This window comes from Notothenia rossii (genome assembly GCF_949606895.1).
Source record: "Notothenia rossii genome assembly, chromosome: 3".
Lineage (NCBI taxonomy): Eukaryota > Metazoa > Chordata > Actinopteri > Perciformes > Nototheniidae > Notothenia > Notothenia rossii.
The window spans coordinates 42,517,688-42,539,664 of record NC_136901.1 but is presented as its reverse complement, the minus strand read 5'-3'; the positions used below and the strand labels follow the sequence as shown (position 1 = coordinate 42,539,664).

The 21,977-nt window shown below is 41.1% G+C and overlaps 2 protein-coding genes across 2 annotated transcripts; both read right to left on the bottom strand.

Annotated features, from left to right (window-relative positions):
• Positions 1-60: 60 nt before the first annotated feature.
• Positions 61-2,194, bottom strand: LOC307032912 (zinc finger MYM-type protein 1-like; the record flags this gene model as incomplete). Its single annotated transcript, XM_079671190.1, has 2 exons — positions 61-611; positions 1,018-2,194. The coding sequence occupies 2 exons, from the start codon at positions 2,192-2,194 to the stop codon at positions 61-63; spliced, it is 1,728 nt and encodes a 575-aa protein (XP_079527316.1).
• A 7,781-nt stretch (positions 2,195-9,975) lies between these two features.
• Positions 9,976-21,909, bottom strand: LOC307032911 (uncharacterized protein; the record flags this gene model as incomplete). Its single annotated transcript, XM_079671189.1, has 4 exons — positions 9,976-11,149; positions 11,825-12,004; positions 20,150-20,604; positions 21,840-21,909. The coding sequence occupies 4 exons, from the start codon at positions 21,907-21,909 to the stop codon at positions 10,217-10,219; spliced, it is 1,638 nt and encodes a 545-aa protein (XP_079527315.1). The 3' UTR covers positions 9,976-10,216.
• Between the last annotated feature and the right edge of the window lie 68 nt (positions 21,910-21,977).

Sequence of the window (21,977 nt, the reverse complement as noted above, 5' to 3'; positions counted from 1 at the left end):
AACATAGGCCTAATGGAACATTCAGAAAAATAACGGTTTACTTTGCGCTCGTAAGGGCTTTTAAACTGTTCCAAAAGTAGACCTTCTCTCCGTTGTTCTGCTGATAAATTCTTTAAGCAGGGTCGAGACATCGCATTCATCGAGAAGGTCGCTATGCGCATTCATAATGGCCAAATGAGTGAGTCTCTCCTGCTTAATAGTATTGCGCAGCCACGTTTTCAACCTGCGCAACGCCGAGAACGAGCGCTCGGATGCCGCGACAGAAATGGGCAGAGCCAGACAGAGCTTTATGAGCCTCTCCGCTTCCGACAGCATGGAGCGGGATTGGGGCTGCAAGGTGTGCAGAATGGCCAATACATCCTGAATGGTTTTCACTTCTCGCCCCCTACACACGTCGCTCAGGATGTCCAGCTCAAGGCTTAGCTGCTCTCTTGAAAAGGAAGTCAGTTCCAGGGAACCCACATCCACTCGTTTCCCTTGGGCCGCCTGTAGAACTGCCTGCTCTCGCCCTGCAGCTACGCGGAGTCCTTCCTGGTCAAAGCGCCGCTCCACCTCTGTGCGCACCAAGTCCAGGGCCTCAAACAATTCCCTCTTCCACAGGCTTGGATATTCTTTAATAGTTAAATATAACAGTTAAACAACAACCAACAAATAGTTTCCATATGGGCTGCCTATTTAAGCTGGGTGGGTCAACCTTAAATTTTCAATTTAAATTCAAATTATGAATATGGTTTGTTATGAAAGTAGGCCTATACGTTATTTAGTCAGTTGATACCGTTGTAATGAATTATTAATTGCAGGCTAATTTCGCAAATAAGCGTACATGGATGTAGTACATTATTATGAACTATGATATCGTTTTCTATGGATAGATCAAATCTGTCCACAAATGCTGGAGAGCACGCTCTGTGTGCGTATTTGTTGCATTCTTTCAACATTACAGACCGATGAGCTTTATGATTAATTTTAAAATACTGTTGGCATTATTTATTTATTTATTTAGGCCTATTTATTTACCCTCGTTCTCCAACTCCCGTTCCTCCTCCTCCGCTGTATGGCGAAAACGCGCTGGGGTCTTGCTGGTGCGCACTGGATGAGGAGGCTTCAAGTTGTAGCGCTCTGTGTATTGTTTGGTCTTGGCCACAAGGTCAGCGAAGGTGTCATCTTGTCTGAGTGTGTTCAGTCGCTGGCAAAGAAGTTTGGCAGCTTCCATTGATCCAAGGGCTGTGACTTTGGTGCCTTGCAGTGACCGAGCCACGGATTCACATGGCGTAAACATGGTAACGCAGGCAAACAAACCAAAGACTGTGCGCGTAGTGGTGCCCTTTTTGAGCAATCCTGCCACTTTGGCACGCGTCTCCCCCTTGACAATCCTGTCACTCTCCAAGGTCCTAAATGTCTGCAGCATCTCTCCATAGCATGCCAGCAACCGTGACAGTGCCACAACTCTGACGCACCACCGAGTTGGGCACAGGGCAAGCAGGTTGATCACTTCTCCACATCCAAAAAGAGACTGGTATAACGTTTTTCTCTTTGCTGAATCATTAATCACAACTGTAACTTCCCGAACAAAGTTCAGTGTATCGGCAACAAGGCGCACTTCTTTTGCCACTTCTTGCAACACTAAATCCAGAGAGTGGTTTGCGCAGTGGACAAACAAGGAGTCAGGACATGTTTCCTTTAATCTTGCCTGCACTCCCTTGAACCTCCCTGACATGTTGCTGGCTCCATCAAAACAGTAGCCTTTCAGCTTCTCCAGCGGCAGATTTAGCCGAACAAGGACATCTTTAATGCACAGAAAAAGCATCTCGGCGGTTGTGTCTGGAGCGTTGTAAAAGCCCAGAAAGAAATTCTGGACTTCAAGATTGTCATCTGCAAATTGTATACTGCATGAGAACTGTTCTTTTCCACTGACGTCGGTGGTCCCATCAGCAGTTAAGCCGAAAAAAGGACTTTCGGATGCTTTGGCTCCGATTTTCCTCTGGATGTCATGGGCAAACAGCTCCAGAACTTCATTCTGGATGCTGCCCGACATCCAATTGTCCCTCCTCTTCATCCAGTTTTGCAGGTCAGGATCAGCGCGTACCCTCTCGACCACTAGCTGCCACAACACCCCATCCCGATTTGCAGCTCCTCTCAGAGGGAGTCCCTGGCGCCCCAGGAATCTCACGCTGCTGAAAACGAGCTCCAGCATTTTCCGGACTGTTATTTGTTCTTTAGCAGCAGCCTCAGACAAAAGCGCATTAATTGGCGTAGTTTTCAATGCAGCCAATCTTTGAGTCGCATCTAAATGAATGCGTGTTTTCTCGTGGTCTCTGATTTTCTCCTTTGCTTTTCTCCAGTTTGAAAAGCCCGTATCTTTCAAAAACGGACTGTCAGCTTGTTCTGACCCGACCAACTTGCGCTTGACAGCTGACCTGCACACACCACACACAATGCCATCACTGACCGCGATGTATTCCAGCCACGGCCACTCTCTGAACCAGGCGGCCTTGCAGGAACGAGTGAAGTTCTCACCCAACTTCTTGGAAGGAAAATTGTAATCCTGTGGTGTTTTGCATGATATTGCCTCTTCTTGGCTAGCACCGGGTGCTGGTGGTGGCGCTGGGGAGGGAGGACGAGGCCGAGGGCCGCCGGGCCCTTCGGCTGCCTGCTGCTGCTGTCCGGTTGCTGGCACACAGCCTCTAGGTGTCTCTCTCGGACGTTTAGCTGGGTCGGGCGGATTTGTAAAAAAATCTGAAATTCGTTTTTGAGACATAGGCTAGTTCTAGCTGGCGTAGTTGAACTCAAATCATGTAGCCTATGCATATGCTAAAAACAAATGAGAGCCGCGAACACAGCAAACATAAAAAAAAATCCCGCTACTTTTTTCTTTTTTTTTTTACACATAGGCCAACGTCACAGTGAGCTGTCAGATGCAGTCTGCATAGCAACAGCTATGCCATGCCAGCCAGGCTGCTGTATTGAGCCAGGCAGGGTGCATATCACATCAAAAGATCTGTATTAAGAAATACATGTAAGTCAGACAAATTGAGTTTAAATTCAGAATCTTTATTTTTATTTTTTTTAACGTAGGCTAATCCTGTGATTCCTGAGGCTGACGGGAGGGGGTGCTGCCGCACCCCCCGCACCCCTAGTTCCGACGTCTATGCATCCAACCCATCGTTTATGATCGCAAGGAGACACAGAATCTAATGGTGCCCACCTCAACACTGAAAGATACAAACGACGTTATCAACAAAAACGTACATCAAAACAAGTGGCGCTAGGTAGCCCACAAAGCTAACATGGTTTACCTTCGTCTTTGTCTGGTCTAAACTGGTCTTCAATGGCATTAAAAAGATAAAAACGATGCTGTAGTTAATCCATAGGTTAATCCAATGTGTCTGTATCCCCTTCGAAATGTTCAGATAATCTATAAGCAATAAAACAGCTTTTCCGTTGCTTGATATTAGAGCAGGGATATTTCTCCCCTCTGCTGCAAGCTTGCATGCGCAGAGACGCCACATTTTTTTTTAACATGAGTGTGTGCGGGACGATTTCCCTTGGATTCTATTGGCTCTAACGGTCAGAAAGAGATGTTACTCCTCAAAATCGAATAAGGGGGGCCAGAGATATGGAAAATCCACCCAAATGGCCCCAGAAGAGGTATTTCTTTGCTAAATCTGTCTAAAAAGGTCAAATATCACTTGTTTTGCATCAATCTTGATACAGGGTACTTATTATATGTTGTACTTTGGAGTCCTAAAGCTTTTAGTCTACTAACCCATCATCCAAGGTTAGTTTTCACTATAAGTACAAAATATATTTTGGACGGACACTATAATTTACAGTTTTTTACCATGTTCAATCTGAATTTTCTTTAAAATAAAAAACATCTATATTGATTCTGATTTTCCTACATCCAACCGACAGGTTTATCATTACTTTGAGAAAAAAGATTATTAATTTAACCCTTTTAGAAGAGAAGATATGGTCATTTGTTCTGGGAATGTCATTTTCGAGCCTGAAACCTGAAAAACAGGCTAGGGCAGTAGATACACTACATACTGATATACACCTGAACATCAGCAGGAGAGGACTCTTTAAAGTAGAGACACTACATACTGATATACACCTGAACATCAGCAGGAGAGGAATCTTTAAAGTAGAGATACTACATACTGATATACACCTGAACATCAGCAGGAGAGGACTCTTTAAAGTAGAGACACTACATACTGATATACACCTGAACATCAGTAGGAGAGGAATCTTTAAAGTAGAGATACTACATACTGATATACACCTGAACATCAGCAGGAGAGGACTCTTTAAAGTAGAGACACTACATACTGATATACACCTGAACATCAGCAGGAGAGGACTCTTTAAAGTAGAGACACTACATACTGATATACACCTGAACATCAGCAGGAGAGGACTCTTTAAAGTAGAGACACTACATACTGATATACACCTGAACATCAGCAGGAGAGGACTCTTTAAATTAGATACACTACATACTGATATACACCTGAACATCAGCAGGAGAGAACTCTTTAAAGTAGAGACACTACAAACTGATATACACCGGAACGTCAGCAGGAGAGGACTCTTTAAAGTAGAAACCCTACAGTACATGCCGATATACACCTGAACATCAGCAGGAGAGGACTCTTTAAAGTAGATACACTACATACTGATATACACCTGAACATCAGCAGGAGAGGAATCTTTAAAGTAGAGATACTACATACTGATATACACCTGAACATCAGCAGAAGAGGACTCTTTAAAGTAGAGACACTACATACTGATATACACCTGAACGTCAGCAGGAGAGGACTCTTTAAAGTAGAGACACTACATACTGATATACACCTGAGCATCAGCAGGAGAGGACTCTTTAAAGTAGATACACTACATACTGATATACACCTGAACATCAGCAGGAGAGGACTCTTTAAAGTAGAGACACTACATACTGATATACACCGGAACGTCAGCAGGAGAGGACTCTTTAAAGTAGAGACACTACAGTACATGCCGATATACACCTCAACATCAGCAGGAGAGGACTCTTTAAAGTAGATACACTACATACTGATATACACCTGAACATCAGCAGGAGAGGAATCTTTAAAGTAGAGATACTACATACTGATATACACCTGAACATCAGCAGGAGAGGACTCTTTAAAGTAGAGACACTACATACTGATATACACCTGAACATCAGCAGGAGAGGACTCTTTAAAGTAGAGACACTACATACTGATATACACCTGAACATCAGCAGGAGAGGACACTTTAAAGTAGAGACACTACATACTGATATACACCTGAACATCAGCAGGAGAGGACTCTTTAAAGTAGATACACTACATACTGATATACACCTGAACATCAGCAGGAGAGGACTCTTTAAAGTAGAGACACTACATACTGATATACACCTGGACATCAGCAGGAGAGGACTCTTTAAAGCAGATACACTACATACTGATATACACCTGAACATCAGCAGGAGAGGACTCTTTAAAGTAGAGACACTACATACTGATATACACCGGAACGTCAGCAGGAGAGGACTCTTTAAAGTAGAGACACTACAGTACATGCCGATATACACCTGAACATCAGCAGGAGAGGACTCTTTAAAGTAGATACACTACATACTGATATACACCTGAACATCAGCAGGAGAGGAATCTTTAAAGTAGAGATACTACATACTGATATACACCTGAACATCAGCAGGAGAGGACTCTTTAAAGTAGAGACACTACATACTGATATACACCTGAACGTCAGCAGGAGAGGACTCTTTAAAGTAGAGACACTACATACTGATATACACCTGAACATCAGCAGGAGAGGACTCTTTAAAGTAGATACACTACATACTGATATACACCTGAACATCAGCAGGAGAGGACTCTTTAAAGTAGAGACACTACATACTGATATACACCGGAACGTCAGCAGGAGAGGACTCTTTAAAGTAGAGACACTACATACTGATATACACCTGAACATCAGCAGGAGAGGACTCTTTAAAGTAGATACACTACATACTGATATACACCTGAACATCAGCAGGAGAGGACTCTTTAAAGTAGAGATACTACATACTGATATACACCTGAACATCAGCAAGAGAGGACTCTTTAAAGTAGAGACACTACATACTGATATACACCTGAACATCAGCAGGAGAGGACTCTTTAAAGTAGAGACACTACATGCTGATATACACCTGAACATCAGCAGGAGAGGACTCTTTAAAGTAGAGACACTACATACTGATATACACCTGAACATCAGCAGGAGAGGATTCTTTAAAGTAGAGACACTACATACTGATATGCACCTGAACATCAGCAGGAGAGGACTCTTTAAAATAGAGACACTACAGTACATGCCGATATACACCTGAACATCAGCAGGAGAGGACTCTTTAAAGTAGAGACACTACATACTGATATACACCTGAACATCAGCAGGAGAGGACTCTTTAAAGTAGAAACACTACATACTGATATACACCTGAACGTCAGCAGGAGAGGACTCTTTAAAGTAGAGACACTACATGCTGATATACACCTGAACATCAGCAGGAGAGGACTCTTTAAAGTAGAGACACTACATACTGATATACACCTGAACGTCAGCAGGAGAGGACTCATTAAAGTAGAGACACTACATACTGATATACACCTGAACATCAGCAGGAGAGGACTCTTTAAAGTAGATACACTACATACTGATATACACCTGAACATCAGCAGGAGAGGACTCTTTAAAGTAGAGACACTACATACTGATATACACCGGAACGTCAGCAGGAGAGGACTCTTTAAAGTAGAGACACTACAGTACATGCCGATATACACCTGAACATCAGCAGGAGAGGACTCTTTAAAGTAGATACACTACATACTGATATACACCTGAACATCAGCAGGAGAGGACTCTTTTAAGTAGAAATACTACATACTGATATACACCTGAACATCAGCAGGAGAAGACTCTTTAAAGTAGAGACACTACATACTGATATACACCTGAACGTCAGCAGGAGAGGACTCTTTAAAGTAGAGACACTACAGTACATGCCGATATACACCTGAACATCAGCAGGAGAGGACTCTTTAAAGTAGAGACACTACATACTGATATACACCTGAACGTCAGCAGGAGAGGACTCTTTAAAGTAGAGACACTACATACTGATATACACCTGAACATCAGCAGGAGAGGACTCTTTAAAGTAGAGACACTACATACTGATATACACCTGAATAGAGCAGGAGAGGACTCTCTAAAGTAGAGACACTACATACTGATATGCACCTGAAAATCAGCAGGAGAGGACTCTTTAAAGTAGAGAAACTACATACTGATATACATCTGAACATCAGCAGGAGAGGACTCTTTAAAGTAGAGACACTACATTCTGATATACACCTGAACATCATCAGGAGAGGACTCTTTAAAGTAGAGACACTACATACTGATATACACCTGAACATCAGCAGGAGAGGACTCTTTAAAGTAGAGACACTACATACTGATATACACCTGAACATCAGCAGGAGAGGACTCTTTAAAGTAGAGACACTACATACTGATATACACCTGAACATCAGCAGGAGAGGACTCTTTAAAGTAGAGACACTACATACTGATATACGCCTGAACATCAGCAGGAGATGACTCTTTAAAGTAGATACACTACAGACTGATATACACCTGAACATCAGCAGGAGAGGACTCTTTAAAGTAGCGACACTACATACTGATATACATCTGAACATCAGCAGGAGAGGACTCTTTAAAGTAGAGACACTACATACTGATATGCACCTGAACATCAGGAGGAGAGGACTCTTTAAAGTAGAGACACTACATACTGATATGCACCTGAACATCAGCAGGAGAGGACTCTTTAAAGTAGAGACACTACATACTGATATACACCTGAACATCAGCAGGAGAGGACTCTTTAAAGTAGAGACACTACATACTGATATACACCTGAACATCAGCAGGAGAGGACTCTTTAAAGTAGAGACACTACATACTGATATGCACCTGAACATCAGCAGGAGAGGACTCTTTAAAGTAGAGATGCTACATACTGATATACACCTGAACATCAGCAGAAGAGCACTCTTGAATCCCTGCAAATGTATTTTTTATTATTTTAAACATTTTAAAAATGCAGTGGTTTGTTTGTGTTTCAATAAAGTTAAAACATTAATAACTAGGTTGACTTCAAAAAGTGAAATGTAGGAGAATAAAGTCGAGATATTGAGTAAAAGAGACGTTTGATGAGGATCAGCACCTCCAAATCTGAGGCCATGGTTCTCAGCAGGAAACCGATGGACTGTCCACTCCAAGTAGGGAATGAGGCCTTACCCCAAGTGAAGGAGTTTAAGTATCTCGTGGTCTTGTTCTCGAGTGAGGGAACAATGGAGCGTGGATGGATGGATTAAAAGTCAAGAATAAATGTAATTCACATTTATTCTTGACTTTTAATCCATCCATCCACGGGAATAATCTTGACATTTGGAGAATACATTTAGTAGAAATGTTAAAGATGAGGTTTAAATATTAATTATCACATACAATTTACAGGGAATTAATTAGAAATCTACCATATAGTTGATAAAGTGTTTCACTGTAAAACTTTGCTAACAGTCAACATGTAAACATCGTTTTTCCGACCTTTTCATACAAATAAATAAAATAAAATAACATATAGATTAAAATAAATAACAGAATGTCGACTTACCTTAGATACAGTCATGTAGGACTCACTGACTTCTCCTCCCGCAGCCAAACTGTCAATATATTTTCAAGATGGTAGTGAAAGAGCGACGGCTGAGTCCTGACTTCTGACAGCAGTGTGTGTGTGTGTGTGTGTGTGTGTGTGTGTGTGTGTGTGTGTGTGTGTGTGTGTGTGTGTGTGTGTGTGTGTGTGTGTGTGTGTGTGTGTGTGTGTGTGTGTGTGTGTGTGTGTGTGTGTGTGTGTGTGTGTGTGTGTGTGTGTGTGTGTGTGTGTGTGTGTGTGTGTATAGAGAGGAAGGCTACATCCCAAGTAACTATGTAACGGTGTGAGATCCTTGACGTCTCGCCTCAACTTCCACATTAGCTTAGCAGTTTATGCACGGCTGCATGTGCACAAACAACACTTTACATCCGATAATGCTGCACACACACACACACACACACACACACACACACACACACACACACACACACACACACACACACACACACACACACACACACACACACACACACACACACACACACACACACACACACACACACACACACACACACACACACAGTATTCCACTTCAAATGACCATCACAATACTAACTTGATGTTTGTCCTCAATGCAGATAAAAAGTAGTTCTTAATGAACATAACTCTTTGATTGTTATGCATTTAAACGTAAGATTTACCATTTTCTGCCACTAGGGGGCTCTCAATCAAACATTAACAAAAGACAGAGATTGATGTGGGGTGAGGTAGCGTTGGATCATGGGAGTTGTAGTCTTTAGATAATTGCCTCTGATTAAAGGTAACATCAAGAAATAAAGCAGTCTCAAGTTAAATATATTTAGATTACTAAGACATCCTGGAGAGTGTGATGGGCCGGTTGATAAACATAAAGTGCCTTGGTCGGTGATCTGAATACAATTTCTATTTTATGCAGTTTTGTGCCATTGATTTGACTAAAATGACTGAAATAATTAGACATTCTCAATCTCCCTCTTAATTTATGCAAAGCACACCTTTTCTTTAAAGCTATGATTAGCGAAATTGAATTGACCAAATATATCAAAAACAATTCGGATTTCTATTGATTTTATTTTTCCACTAGATGCCGGAAGTGGAGATTTTAAAGCTCTCTGAGACGCATTTGAAAAAAAAAGGAGATTTGCACATGATTTCATTCATATTGACAGGTTACAATTCTTTCAAACATTACATTTAATTGCAGCATATTAGATGGTTAGATTTTCAAATACATATTTAATGTGATTTCAACATGTGGCATACAATTAATTCAACCATGGTCGGGTTAAGGCAACCAAACTAGATGCCTACAATTTCACTGTTATGAGACTGGAAATGCATCCATATATTTTTATTCTGGCACTTGCCATTGGTATCATCCAGTAGGATTGTACTAGCCTAGCTGTAAATCAGGTATTAGCCAAACAGTAAACAAAAAATATACAAACATATCAGACAAGAGGTTAAAGAAGTAGCTGATGACTTGGTTTGGAGTTCGGAAATGTCACGAATGGTTGGGGTTGATGTTGGATTGGTGGAGTTAGTTTTGGTTTCAGAAGTAGCAGGAAAAGTTGGCGTAGGGTTGGTTGTATTGGTTTGGGGTTCAGTAGTTTCAGGAGTGAAAGCTGTTGTTGTTTTGTCTGTAGTTGTAGATAAAGTGGTGCTCAAGGTGGTAGAGACGGTGGAAGAGGGAAAGCTAGGTGTGGTAGTGGGAGGGGCAGATGTGGTTGAAGTTTGGGGAAGACATGGGCAAAAAGAAGAAGAAGCAGAAATACCTCTTCTCCTTCTTCTACTTTGTTCCTCTTGTAGGGCATGTTCATGAAGAGGACACTGTGTTCCAGGAAACACCTCAAATCCCAGTTTTTCATGAAGTTGGGCCAAAGTCTTTTGCTCAAGTGTTCTGGAATGTTCTCCTGGAACATTGTCGCCCCAGTGTGCAGCCGCCACCCACTTCCCCATTGTGTCACTGTAACAGCAAAATGCTGACCAGAGAAGGGATGGTATATTCACCCTGTTGTTTAGTTGCATGTTGTTGCTGGGCTTGGCCCCGGTCACTACAAAGCCTTCGAGGATATTATTCCTGTTGATGCAGTGTTTGTTCAGGAAGCATTGGACACATCTTTCCATTTCTGCCCAGCTGCCACCATTGAAAGTATTTTCTTGTGGAACAATGTTTGTCAAGGTGAATGTGGAGTTTCTGTCACTTTCATCAAATCCATAACTGTTTGGAAATAAATGGCCCCTATTATACGGATCACTGGAGGAATAATCAGAGTTACTGGCCTGGTTTTTGTTTTTGTTTTGTTTTTTATCGTTCCTCATGTTGATGGGGTTTGCCTTCCGCTCGAGCTGCAAAAGTTAGAAGGCTCAGTCAGCGGTATTTATTTTGTGCTGTTAAAATAAACTTGTAGGAAGTAATTTGATAACTCAAACTGAAGTGATTACATAAGACATTTTACTTTTGGATGTTGTTCACCTAATATGAATAAAGCAATGGCGAAATATAATTGCCATTACCGACAGAAGCTCTCTTCAGAAGCAGAGGAGCATTGTTGTACTGAACTAAAGTTAATAAATAACATTGGTCCGACCCATACGGCATCTCTGCTGATGTTGGCTGCCTCTCCATCGTCTCCATTTTGCTATAAAACTATAAAATGTAAAACCAAGGTTCTTTGTTTTGTTTTTTCATTGGTCATATGAGTGGCAGTTACAACCAAGGACACAAACAGTGCCCACATTCAAAAAGTTCAATTGAAAAAGTGATGCTACTTTGCTCGCCATAATGGAGAGTCAATGGGTTACGGTCGCTTGTGTCCCCCAAAGATGGCTGACTTGCTGTTGATGGCGTCATATTCCCATTATCTATTGCCGTCAAACTATAAACACTTTTCTTAATCAATCTGTCAGTTGCTGATGAGGTTGCTGTCTCTCTCTTAAAGTGTAAAAACTGGTGGACGGAGTTTAACGCCATTGAATAGTCGAAAGTTGAATAATGTTTGAGTCAGAGAAAGAAAAACAAACCTGAGGCTCCATCATCCAAGGTGGTCTGTTACTCGTTGTTCCATCTGTCCCTCTGTACTTGAAAGCCGAAAACACTGGTATCCTGTTGCGGGTGTCGTATAGCGTCACGAACCGACGCTTGTTCTTGAAGGTTTGGCAAATTACTTCATATCGATTCTGGTCCACATTTGGTGGGTTTCCCTCAAGAAAAAACAAAAGACAGTCATCCATTGAATTCACCACTTCAGTTTGTGTGGGATGGATGGACAGGAGGATGGTGGCAAAGGGCAGGAGACTCCATCTTTTTAGGGTCACAAACTTTGTATGTTTTGGGAGGGGAAAGAACAATGCATTATCAAATATTAGAATTTGAGATACCAGTTCAAACCAGGCCTTTTTGGAGAGGAATCATAATGTTATCTTATAGAGTTGGGCAGAAATGACGTATTTTTGTAGGCCGACCCGGAAGTTAGCATCGCAAAAGCTCTCTCGACAAAAAAGCAATGAGATTTAATTTTGTTATTTGGATTATATCAGCTAAAGGCGGCTAAAGTTGGGCTATAAAGGAACTACAGCACGGTCACATGACTTCATGTCACCACCGCTAAGCTAAAGGCGGCTAAAGTTGGGCTATAAAGGAACTACAGCACGGTCACATGACTTAATGTCACCACCGCTAAGCTAAAGGCGGCTAATGTTGGGCTATAAAGGAACTACAACACGGTCACATGACTTCATGTCACCACCGCTAAGCTAAAGGCGGCTAATGTTGGGCTATAAAGGAACTACAGCCCAGTCACATGACTCCATGAGACCACCGCTAAGCTAAAGGTGTCTAATGATGCAACCCAGTCTCATGGCATTTCGTGTTCACCAACACGATTTTCCCCTTTTTTTCGTGTTGCACAGCACGATTTTAAAAGCAATGTATTTCTACTGGTAATGTGTTTCGTGCCTGCAGCACGTCTTTTTCTCCGGTCGGGTCGTGGAAGACCGGAAGCTGTGTGGTTCATAAAAACATGTTCTTACTCAATAGCAAGCCACAATTATATTGCTTTTATTTTAAATTGTATAATTTTTTACTTTTGTTGCCGTCTGTGAGGAAAAGAAATGGGGCTCAGAGCCTCAGAATACTGAAATCTGTATTTTTAAAATATTTTTTTCCTTCTAATTTGTTATTCTTTTCAAAATAACACACTGTTATTTACTCACCAATAACACACAATTATCCTTGCTTTTATGTATTGGTTTAATTCCATAATCTCTGGCTTTTTTGGCGTCCGTCAGGAACTGAATTTCAAAATAAAAATAACCGGAAACAGATTTAGGCATTTCGAGCGATTACCCAAGACAGTCAGCTATGGTTTAAGCTCGCTGATTGGATGTTTTAGCCGCAATGCATGCTGGGATATGGTGTTTATATGATATGAAATCCGGAAAACATTTTAAAAGAATAAAATAATACTTAATTCCGAGTGTTCTTGCTTTTCTCTTTGAAAGTCATCTCATAACGGCATTGTAATACACGGCTCGGCTGCATTACATATTACAGATCTGCCGTAGTTCTCTATTTATAGAGCCCTGATGAGAAGAGCTTTGGAAAAACTGGAAGAAAGGCCGCCGAAACTGAATACTTGACATGGATCATAAATATATCAACAATTAAATAACATCTTCAATTTCTCTTAACAAAATACGTCTTCTCGCAGTATCAACACTAATTCGGCTGACTTTTATATTTGATCTAATTCGTAGATAGGTTATATTTACACCATAACGGTGCACAGCTGATAGAAAAGGACTTGTAGTTTTTAAAGATATTACTGATTTTCTTTGAATATAAAAATGTAAATACTGAGTCTGAAATAGTATAGCAATATGCTGTAAAATTATGTGAAAGCATGGATAAAACTACACATCTTCAGATGTTGTACATACACAAGTGTCCTACACTAACAATACAAAGTTATTATGGCTGTGTGGACCTTGTGTGCACCGCCTAGTGGTTAAAGCACATTATTGAATTATTGTTTTTATGTGTTATATTCGATTAAAAAAATATTAAGAGTACATACTTTCATAGGGGGAAAGTAGAGGGTCAATGATAGCAATATAGAATATAAAAAATCAAGAAGATACTGTAAGTGATCTCTACAATAAAACAGTTTAGTGCTGGATGTACAAAGATATTAATATGAGGAGGTGCAAAACAGAAAAACGAATGAACCTTTATTTAAACATTAAATAATACTTTAGATTAAGGTCCTCTTTTAAATAAGAAAAAAGCTTTGGGGGTATCTACAGATAAATATTAAGCCTGACAAAGTACTAGTCTAATATATTGCTTTCCTGCAATGTTAACTATGTTGAAGCACTTACTTTAACTGATATTATATGAATTATACTCTTATGTATGTAGATAGTATAAGAAATGTGCAGAATGACAGTTTAATGGTGGAGGTACACACATATTGATAGATGTCTTGTAATGCGCTGTTGAGGAACCTGTGACCCAAGTTTTTCATTCATTGCATAACTACACCGTAGTTGTGTATATGATTATGATATGTCAATAAACCTTTGAAAATCTTGAAATCTTGAAAGGGATGTGCAAAATAGCCATTATATACAGTCTTTAATTAACTATTAGTAGAGAATAACGAGTAATGAATATACTTTATAGAGATCTGCAGATAAATGTTTAGTCTTCTCAAGCACCAACTATCAAATATCTCTCCTGATTGTTGGCACTTGACAATCACCTTCCCTGAATCTTACTCAGGATTAACTAAAGTCTGATTTAAGGGTTGTTTATATTTCACATCATTAATCAGAAACTGCAAAGTAACTAAAATAAATGTGAATTGTAGTGGAGTAGAATTACAAAGTAACAATGTGGGTATTAATGCTACGCATTATGGACACAAGCGATTTTCACCCATTTATTAATTATATGTTTTACATTTGATAACACCAATGTGTTTAATACTGGCAACTTTTAATTGTGGGAAAAACGAAAACGTTAGCCAGCATGTGTAGTTCTGGGGGGCGTTCGATTCGAGTTTGGATAGTCTGGCGTGGTTTCGTTCCATTTCAAACAGCTGTTTGACGCTTGGCGTAACCTTGGCGTACTGCCACTCCAACATCCAATCCCAGAGCTTGAAGATTAATCACAGGGACTGTAGTCCTAAACGATAGCTGGGGATTATGGGTAGTGTAGTGTCTTCGGCCATCCTAAACTCCTAGAGGCCTACGTCTGTTTCCGGTTATTTTTATTTTGAAATTCAGTTCCTGACGGACGCCAAAAAAGCCAGAGATTATGGAAATAAACCAATAAATCAAAGCAAGGATAATTGTGTGTTATTGGTGAGTAAATAACAGTGTGTTATTTTGAAAAGGATAACAAATTATGATTAATGATAACAAAGTATCCTGAGGCTCTGAGCCCCATTTATTTTCCTCACAGACGGCAACAAAAGTCGGAAATTATACGATTTAAAATAAAAGCAATAATTGTGGCTTGATATTGAGTAAGAACATGTTTTTATGAACCACACAGCTTCCGGTCTTCCACGACCCGACCGGAGAAAAAGACGTGCTGCAGGCACGAAACACATTACCAGTAGAAATACATTGCTTTTAAAATCGTGCTGTGCAACACGAAAAAAAGGGGATAATCGTGTTGGTGAACACAAAATGCCGTGAGACTGGGTTGAATGTTGGGCTATAAAGGAACTACAGCACGGTCACATGACTTCACGCCACCACCGCTAAGGTAAAGGTAAAGGTGGCTAATGTTGGGCGTGATGGCGTTCAGTTGTCTCCATCAGACACTTGTTAGCTTCTGTTAACCACAGACCTTATTTCAGGCTAACAACCAAAAACACATTCAAAAGTCATTTGCTGGGTTACAACTCATTCCTTTACACTTGTCTGATTAATGATTGCCAGTGATGTGGTGCTTTCCCACGTTACACTTGCATACACACGAAGAAAATCAGGCTTTATTTCCTGGAGGAACACCAGGATTAATTCTCGAAAAGCTTCCTTTAAAAAAAAATGCTTGTAGTTTTGCTCGTTAATTAAAAAAATATATTTTAAGTGTTATTTTTTCACATTTCACATCATCATAAGGCACTAATTTTAAGATATAATACAAATAAAATACTCCCTAAATGTCCTGTTTTAGGAACTTTACTTAAGGAAAGTTTACAAAAGTATGTAGAATGACCCATATCAGATACTGATATGATATTTGTTATACTCTTTTATGAATTAACATGGGAGCAGCATCGTTGCAGTTATTTTGCGTATTCAGATTTACAAAAAACGATTTTGAGTCAAAATTACAGCATTTCTGTTTTTGCTGAACTATAATCGTTTTATTGATTTATTTTTACTTTTATAAAATCGCATTAATCATGAAAAACATTGGATTTTTTCTGGATTTTTGTTTTTTTTGATAATTCAATTTATTTTAGATATTCAGATTATTTAAATAAAACCTTTTAAATAAAAAATGTAATACAATTCATTTAACTTTCACTTTATTTTACATACAAATACAGTGTTTGGTTTATGCTGAACTCTAATTATATTAATTATTTTATATTTTATTACAAAAAATATTTTAACCTAAACCATTTTAATGTTTTACATTTTATTGATTTAATTTTTGTTAATAGGAAATGTGTTATGTTAGTATAAACATAACATTTTAGACATCATATTGGACTTTGGGTCAATTTTGATGCCCATTTCTGACTCAAGTAATCTATTAAATGAGAAAATGATCCAAAGATTAACAAGATTCTGAAATAATCCTAAAAGAAAAATTCCAAGAAAAACTTACCATCTTGGTTCAGAGCTTCATGAAATCTGCCGAAACTGAATGAACTCAGATAGTGTGAAGGAAGGTACATTTCCCTGGAGGTGTGGCAACAGAAATATTATACTAATCTCCATCATCGGGGACTTTCCCTGGATGTGTTTTTGTTCAGTATGACGCCATATTTATTCAGAACGGTGCCTTGAATGGTCCTTTACTTCCTTAACGGAATATCTTTGGCATTGTTTTGGCCCTAAATATCTAGTTTCACAGCAGTTTTTCAAGATAAATGTCAATGTTTGAGGCAGGTCTCTAAGTGAGTATGTATTGCAAAGATCATAGTGTATTATAATTCCAAGTTTGTATGAATTGTAATATCATATAATAATATATAATGCATTATATTGATTGTTATATTGCATTATAATGTAATTAACATGTAAGTGATATGATGAAATTCATGAGCTTTGAGCACATATAGGTCTACAAGGAAATGAAAGCTGGTTGCTTTAAGTACAAGGTTTTTATTGTTTTTATTGTCTTGTCTTATTGGCTGGAAAAAACAGCTTAGACCAACAAGGCTGGTCAGGCTGGCCAGCCAGTCAATATTAGGCTGGATTAGTTTGCTGGTTTAGAGGGGCTTTGGACACTTTAGCTGGTCAGGATAGCTGGTTTGGTCACAGTGGTCTAGCTGGTCACCATTAGCTGGTCAGACTGGTATGATCTTGAGTAGAACTTTAGCTGGGATTACTTGATGGTTAAGCTAGTCACATATGATGCTAAAACACTCTCACCCAATTGCAGTAGCTCAATGAACATCTATCATTTCAGATCAGAGCACCTACCGTATCAGAATGTATAGAACGTCTGTAAATAAATACTCATACATCAAATGATTAGAAGCAGGAAAATAATGTATAACACACAATGAGGAGGCGTGTGGCGCAGTGGATAGAGCGTTGGTTCAAACCCCACTGCAGTCAGCATGTGTTACGAACTCAGGCACTTAGGATGTTGGACCCAATTGCAGACAGGGAGGCAGAGGTAAAGTATTGTAAGATACTTTATTTTTCCATGACTAGCAAAAATGAACAAAAAGGTAACCATCAAAACTCTAGTCGAGATGACCAAAAACAGAACAAAAAACAAAAGTGCTCACGCAGTGAGGAATCAAAAACCTTTCACGAGTACCAAGAGCATAGACCTTACCATGACAATAGACAAGACGAACTGACACTAAACACTGGGAGACAGGGGAATTTAAACACAGGGTAACAAGGCACAGGTGGGAACAATCAGGGGCGGGGCTGACACTGATGAGCACAGGAGACAGACAAGGAGTGACAGGTGAAAACAATCAGGAAATTAGACACACCAGGGAAACGAACGACAGACATGAAAACACAGGAAAAAGAGACCAGACAATATACAGGGAGGAAAAAATGACAAGGAGAACGGAAAAACACCCACACCTAGACATAGAAACGTGACATGACATAATAATCCTGACAGAACCTCCCCCTCAAGGGACGGATACTAGACGTCCCTAAACAAAACAAAAATCCAAAACGTCCAGCAGGATGGGTGGAAGGGGTCCGGAGGACGGGCCTTGACTGACAGCCTAAGGCACGGCAGAGGACCAGGAAGGGGTCTCGGGCGGACGGCCCGGTGTAAGGCAGAGACCATGGATGGGGTCTCGGACAGACGGCCCGGGGGCAAGGCAGAGTTCAAAAAGGGGGTCTCGGGCGGCAAACATTTAAAGTGCTACTCAACTGGCTTTAGATAAGCCAGCCCTTTATTAGTATATAAGTGCTTTGTTAGTAATTCTATCGCTGGAGGTGGAGTCTAAAGAGATGAGTTTTCAGTCTGAAGAAGATGTGTAAATGGTAAATGGACTGTACTTATGTAGCGCTTTATCCAGTCTTTAAGACCCCTCAAAGCGCTTTACATACTACATGTCATTCACCCATTCACACCCATTCATACAGAGCAGTGTACCTTACTCTAGGACCTAACATTCACACACATTCACACACCGTTGGCCATGCCATCGGGAGCAACTCAGGGTTAAGTATCTTGCCCAAGGATACATCGACATGTTGACTGCATGGGCTGGGATCGAACCCACAACCTTCTGGTTGAAAGACGACCACACTCCCTTACAGCCACAGTCGCTAGTTGTTGTGTAAGCTTTCTGCTGTCCTGATTTCAATGGGGAGCTCATTCCACCATTTTGGAGCCAGGATAGCAAACCCACGTGTTTTTGCTGATGGGAACTTGGGTCCCCCTTGCAGTGCGGGTGCAGCGAGCTGTTTGGCTGAGTACCAGTGTCTTGAAGTGGATTCTAGCAGTTACTGGAAGCCAGTGAAGGGAGCGGAGGAGCGGCGTGGTGTGGGAGAATTTAGGAAGGTTGAAGACCAGACGAGCCGCTGCATTCTGGATGAGCTGCAGAGGTCCGTTGGCACATGCAGGTAGACCAGCCAGGAGGGAGTTGCAGTAGTCTAGGCGTGAGATGACGAGAGCCTGGACCAGAACCTGCGCTTATTTCTGGGTCAGCTGGGGACGTATCCTCCTGATGTTGTAAAGATATCAGCACATCAACAGGTACTATTGGGCCAGCAACTGCTCAAAGATCAACAGCCCCAGATGATCTTGGGGTTAATAAACCCAACCAGGTGAAACTGATTGTTTTCAGGAAAGAAGCGCACTTTTGCCACTGCATGGTACTACAACAGACCATGGCTTGAAGATTCATTAAAAGCAGACGCAGCCTTTTGTTTCCCCTGTAGACAGTTTAAAGTAAATACGTCTTCATCTGATGAGGCTTTTACTACAAAAGGTTTTTGCGACTGGAAACACGCATTACAGACTGATAAAGGACTGCTAAGACATGCCGCATCAAAATAACACATTTCATGTGAGTTTGTGGAGAGAGAGACAGATACGCCAGGAAACAAATAAGGAAATGAGTACTTTGGTGCATGTCAGCTGGGACGGAACCGTTATTAGGTGTCAGCTGTCGTTGATATTATAGCTTTTTTTAGCTGTCAAGCAACTCCTTCTCTGAGGTGACCACGATTCATTCCACAGCATGTCCGAGTCAGGCAGTGGGCTCTTCCTATCGCTGTTTGAGTATACGCTGCACAAAGATACAGAGTTGGACAAAATATTGTTCTAAGTTAGCTCGGCTGAGTGAAAGGATGCACCTGCAGTGCATAGGAAAATAAACCATGCCAGGCGGGCTAAACAGTTCATCGTCTCCGTTTCTACTATTTCTCTCCGAGTGCAACGATGAGGAAGCTGCCATCCTTACCCAGTGTGCCTTGCTCGTGATTTACCGTGTTTGTGCTGCCACGCACACAATGTTTCAAAAGTGGTTTCTATATTGCCCTTTATTTGTGTATGTATTTGCGATAAGTGTGCGTCTTTATGCAATGCTGTTGGCCTTGCTGTTTGATATTTTGTGCCGCAGGCCCGCAGCGGACGGTTTTGTGTGCCCTCCCATGAAAATCATATGCCCTCCCTTTAGACTTGTTCTGGCGCCGGGTCTGGATGGGGGGTGATGCTCCGGCTTGCTTGAGCTTCCGGATGAAGTACAGGCGCTGCTGGGCTTTCCTCGCTAGTGCGGTGGTGTTGTTTATCCAGGTGAGGTCATCAGTAATGGTCACACCAAGGAATTTGGTGTTGGTCACCTGCTTCACAGCAGCGCCGTTGATGGTCAGGGGGAGAGGGGGTCGGCGGTGGGTTCTCCTGAAGTCAACAACTATCTCCTTTGTTTTCTCCAGGTTGAGGAAGAGGTTGTTGTTTTGGCACCACAGGGCCAGCTGGTTCACTTCCTTCCTGTAGTTAGTCTCATCGTTGTTGCTGTTGAGACTCACCACAGTAGTGTCGTCTGCAAACTTCACGATGTGGTTGGAGCTGAAGTTGGGTTTGCAGTCGTGGGTCAGCAGAGTGAAGAGAAGGGGGCGGATACCTGTAACTCAGGTATCAGCAAACAATATACAATAAATGTATGAACATATCAGACAAGAGGTTAAAGAAGTAGCTGATGACTTGGTTTGGAGTTCAGAATTGTCACGAATGGTTGGTGTTGATGTTGGATTGGTGGAGTTTGTTTGGGGTTCAGAAGTTGGAGGAGTGAATGGTGTTGATGTTGGATTGGTGGAGTTATTTTCGGAATCGAAAGTTTCAGGAATGAAGGCCATTGATGTCCGGTTAGTTGAGTTGGTTTGGGGTCCGGTACTTGCAGGAATATTTGGGGTGAATGTCGGATTGGTGGAATTAGTTTGGGGTTCGGAAGTAGCAGGAATAGTTGCCGTTGGGTTGATTGTATTGGTTTGGGGTTCAACAGTTTCAGGAATAAAGGTGGTTGGTGTCTGGTTGGTTGTGTTGGTTTGGAGATAAGAAGTAGCAGGAATAGTTTGGGTAGATTTCGGATTGGTGGAGTTATTTTGGGGTTCAGAAGTAGCAGGAAAAGTTGGCCTTGGGTTGGTTGTATTGATTTCGGGTTCAGTGGTTGCAGGAATGAAGGCCGTTGAGGTCTGGTTGGTGGAGTTAGTTTTGGGTTCGGAACATGCAGGAATAGTTGGCGTTGATGTCGTAGTGGTGAAGTTAGTTTTGGGTTTGGAAGTTGAAAGAATGGCTGGGGTAGATTTTGGATTGATGAAGTTAGTTCTGGTTTGGGAAGTTGTTCCGGTTGGTGTTTCTGTAGTTGTAGGTTTAGTGGCAAAACTGGGGATAGCAGCAGTTAGGGTTATTCTTTTGTGTTAGCTACATGGTCAGATGTAGTGGCATTTTGAGACGTAGCAGGAACTGTTGGATACAGATCACCACCTCCTCCTCCACCACCTCCGAAAGCACCTCCTAAAGCACCTAAAGCACCTCCTAAAGCACCTCCTAAAGAACCTCCTAAAGCACCTAAGGCACCTCCTAAAGCACCTCCTAAAGCACCTAAGGCACCTCCTAAAGCTCCTAAAGCACCTCCTAAAGCACCTAAAGCACCACCTCCTCCTAAAGCACCTCCTCCTCCACCATCTCCTCCTTCACCACCCTTGTTATCATCAGGACCCACATTTTAGACGTCATATTGGACTTTGGGTCAATTTTGATGCCCATTTCTGACTCAAGTAATCTATTAAATGAGAAAATGATCCAAAGATTAACAAGATTCTGAAATAATCCTCAAAAAAAATTCCAAGAAAAACTTACCATCTTGGTTCAGAGCTTCATGAAATCTGCCGAAACTGAATGAACTCAGATAGTGTGAAGGAAGGTACATTTCCCTGGAGGTGTGGCTACAGAAATATTATACTAATCTCCATCATCGGGGACTTTCCATGGATGTGT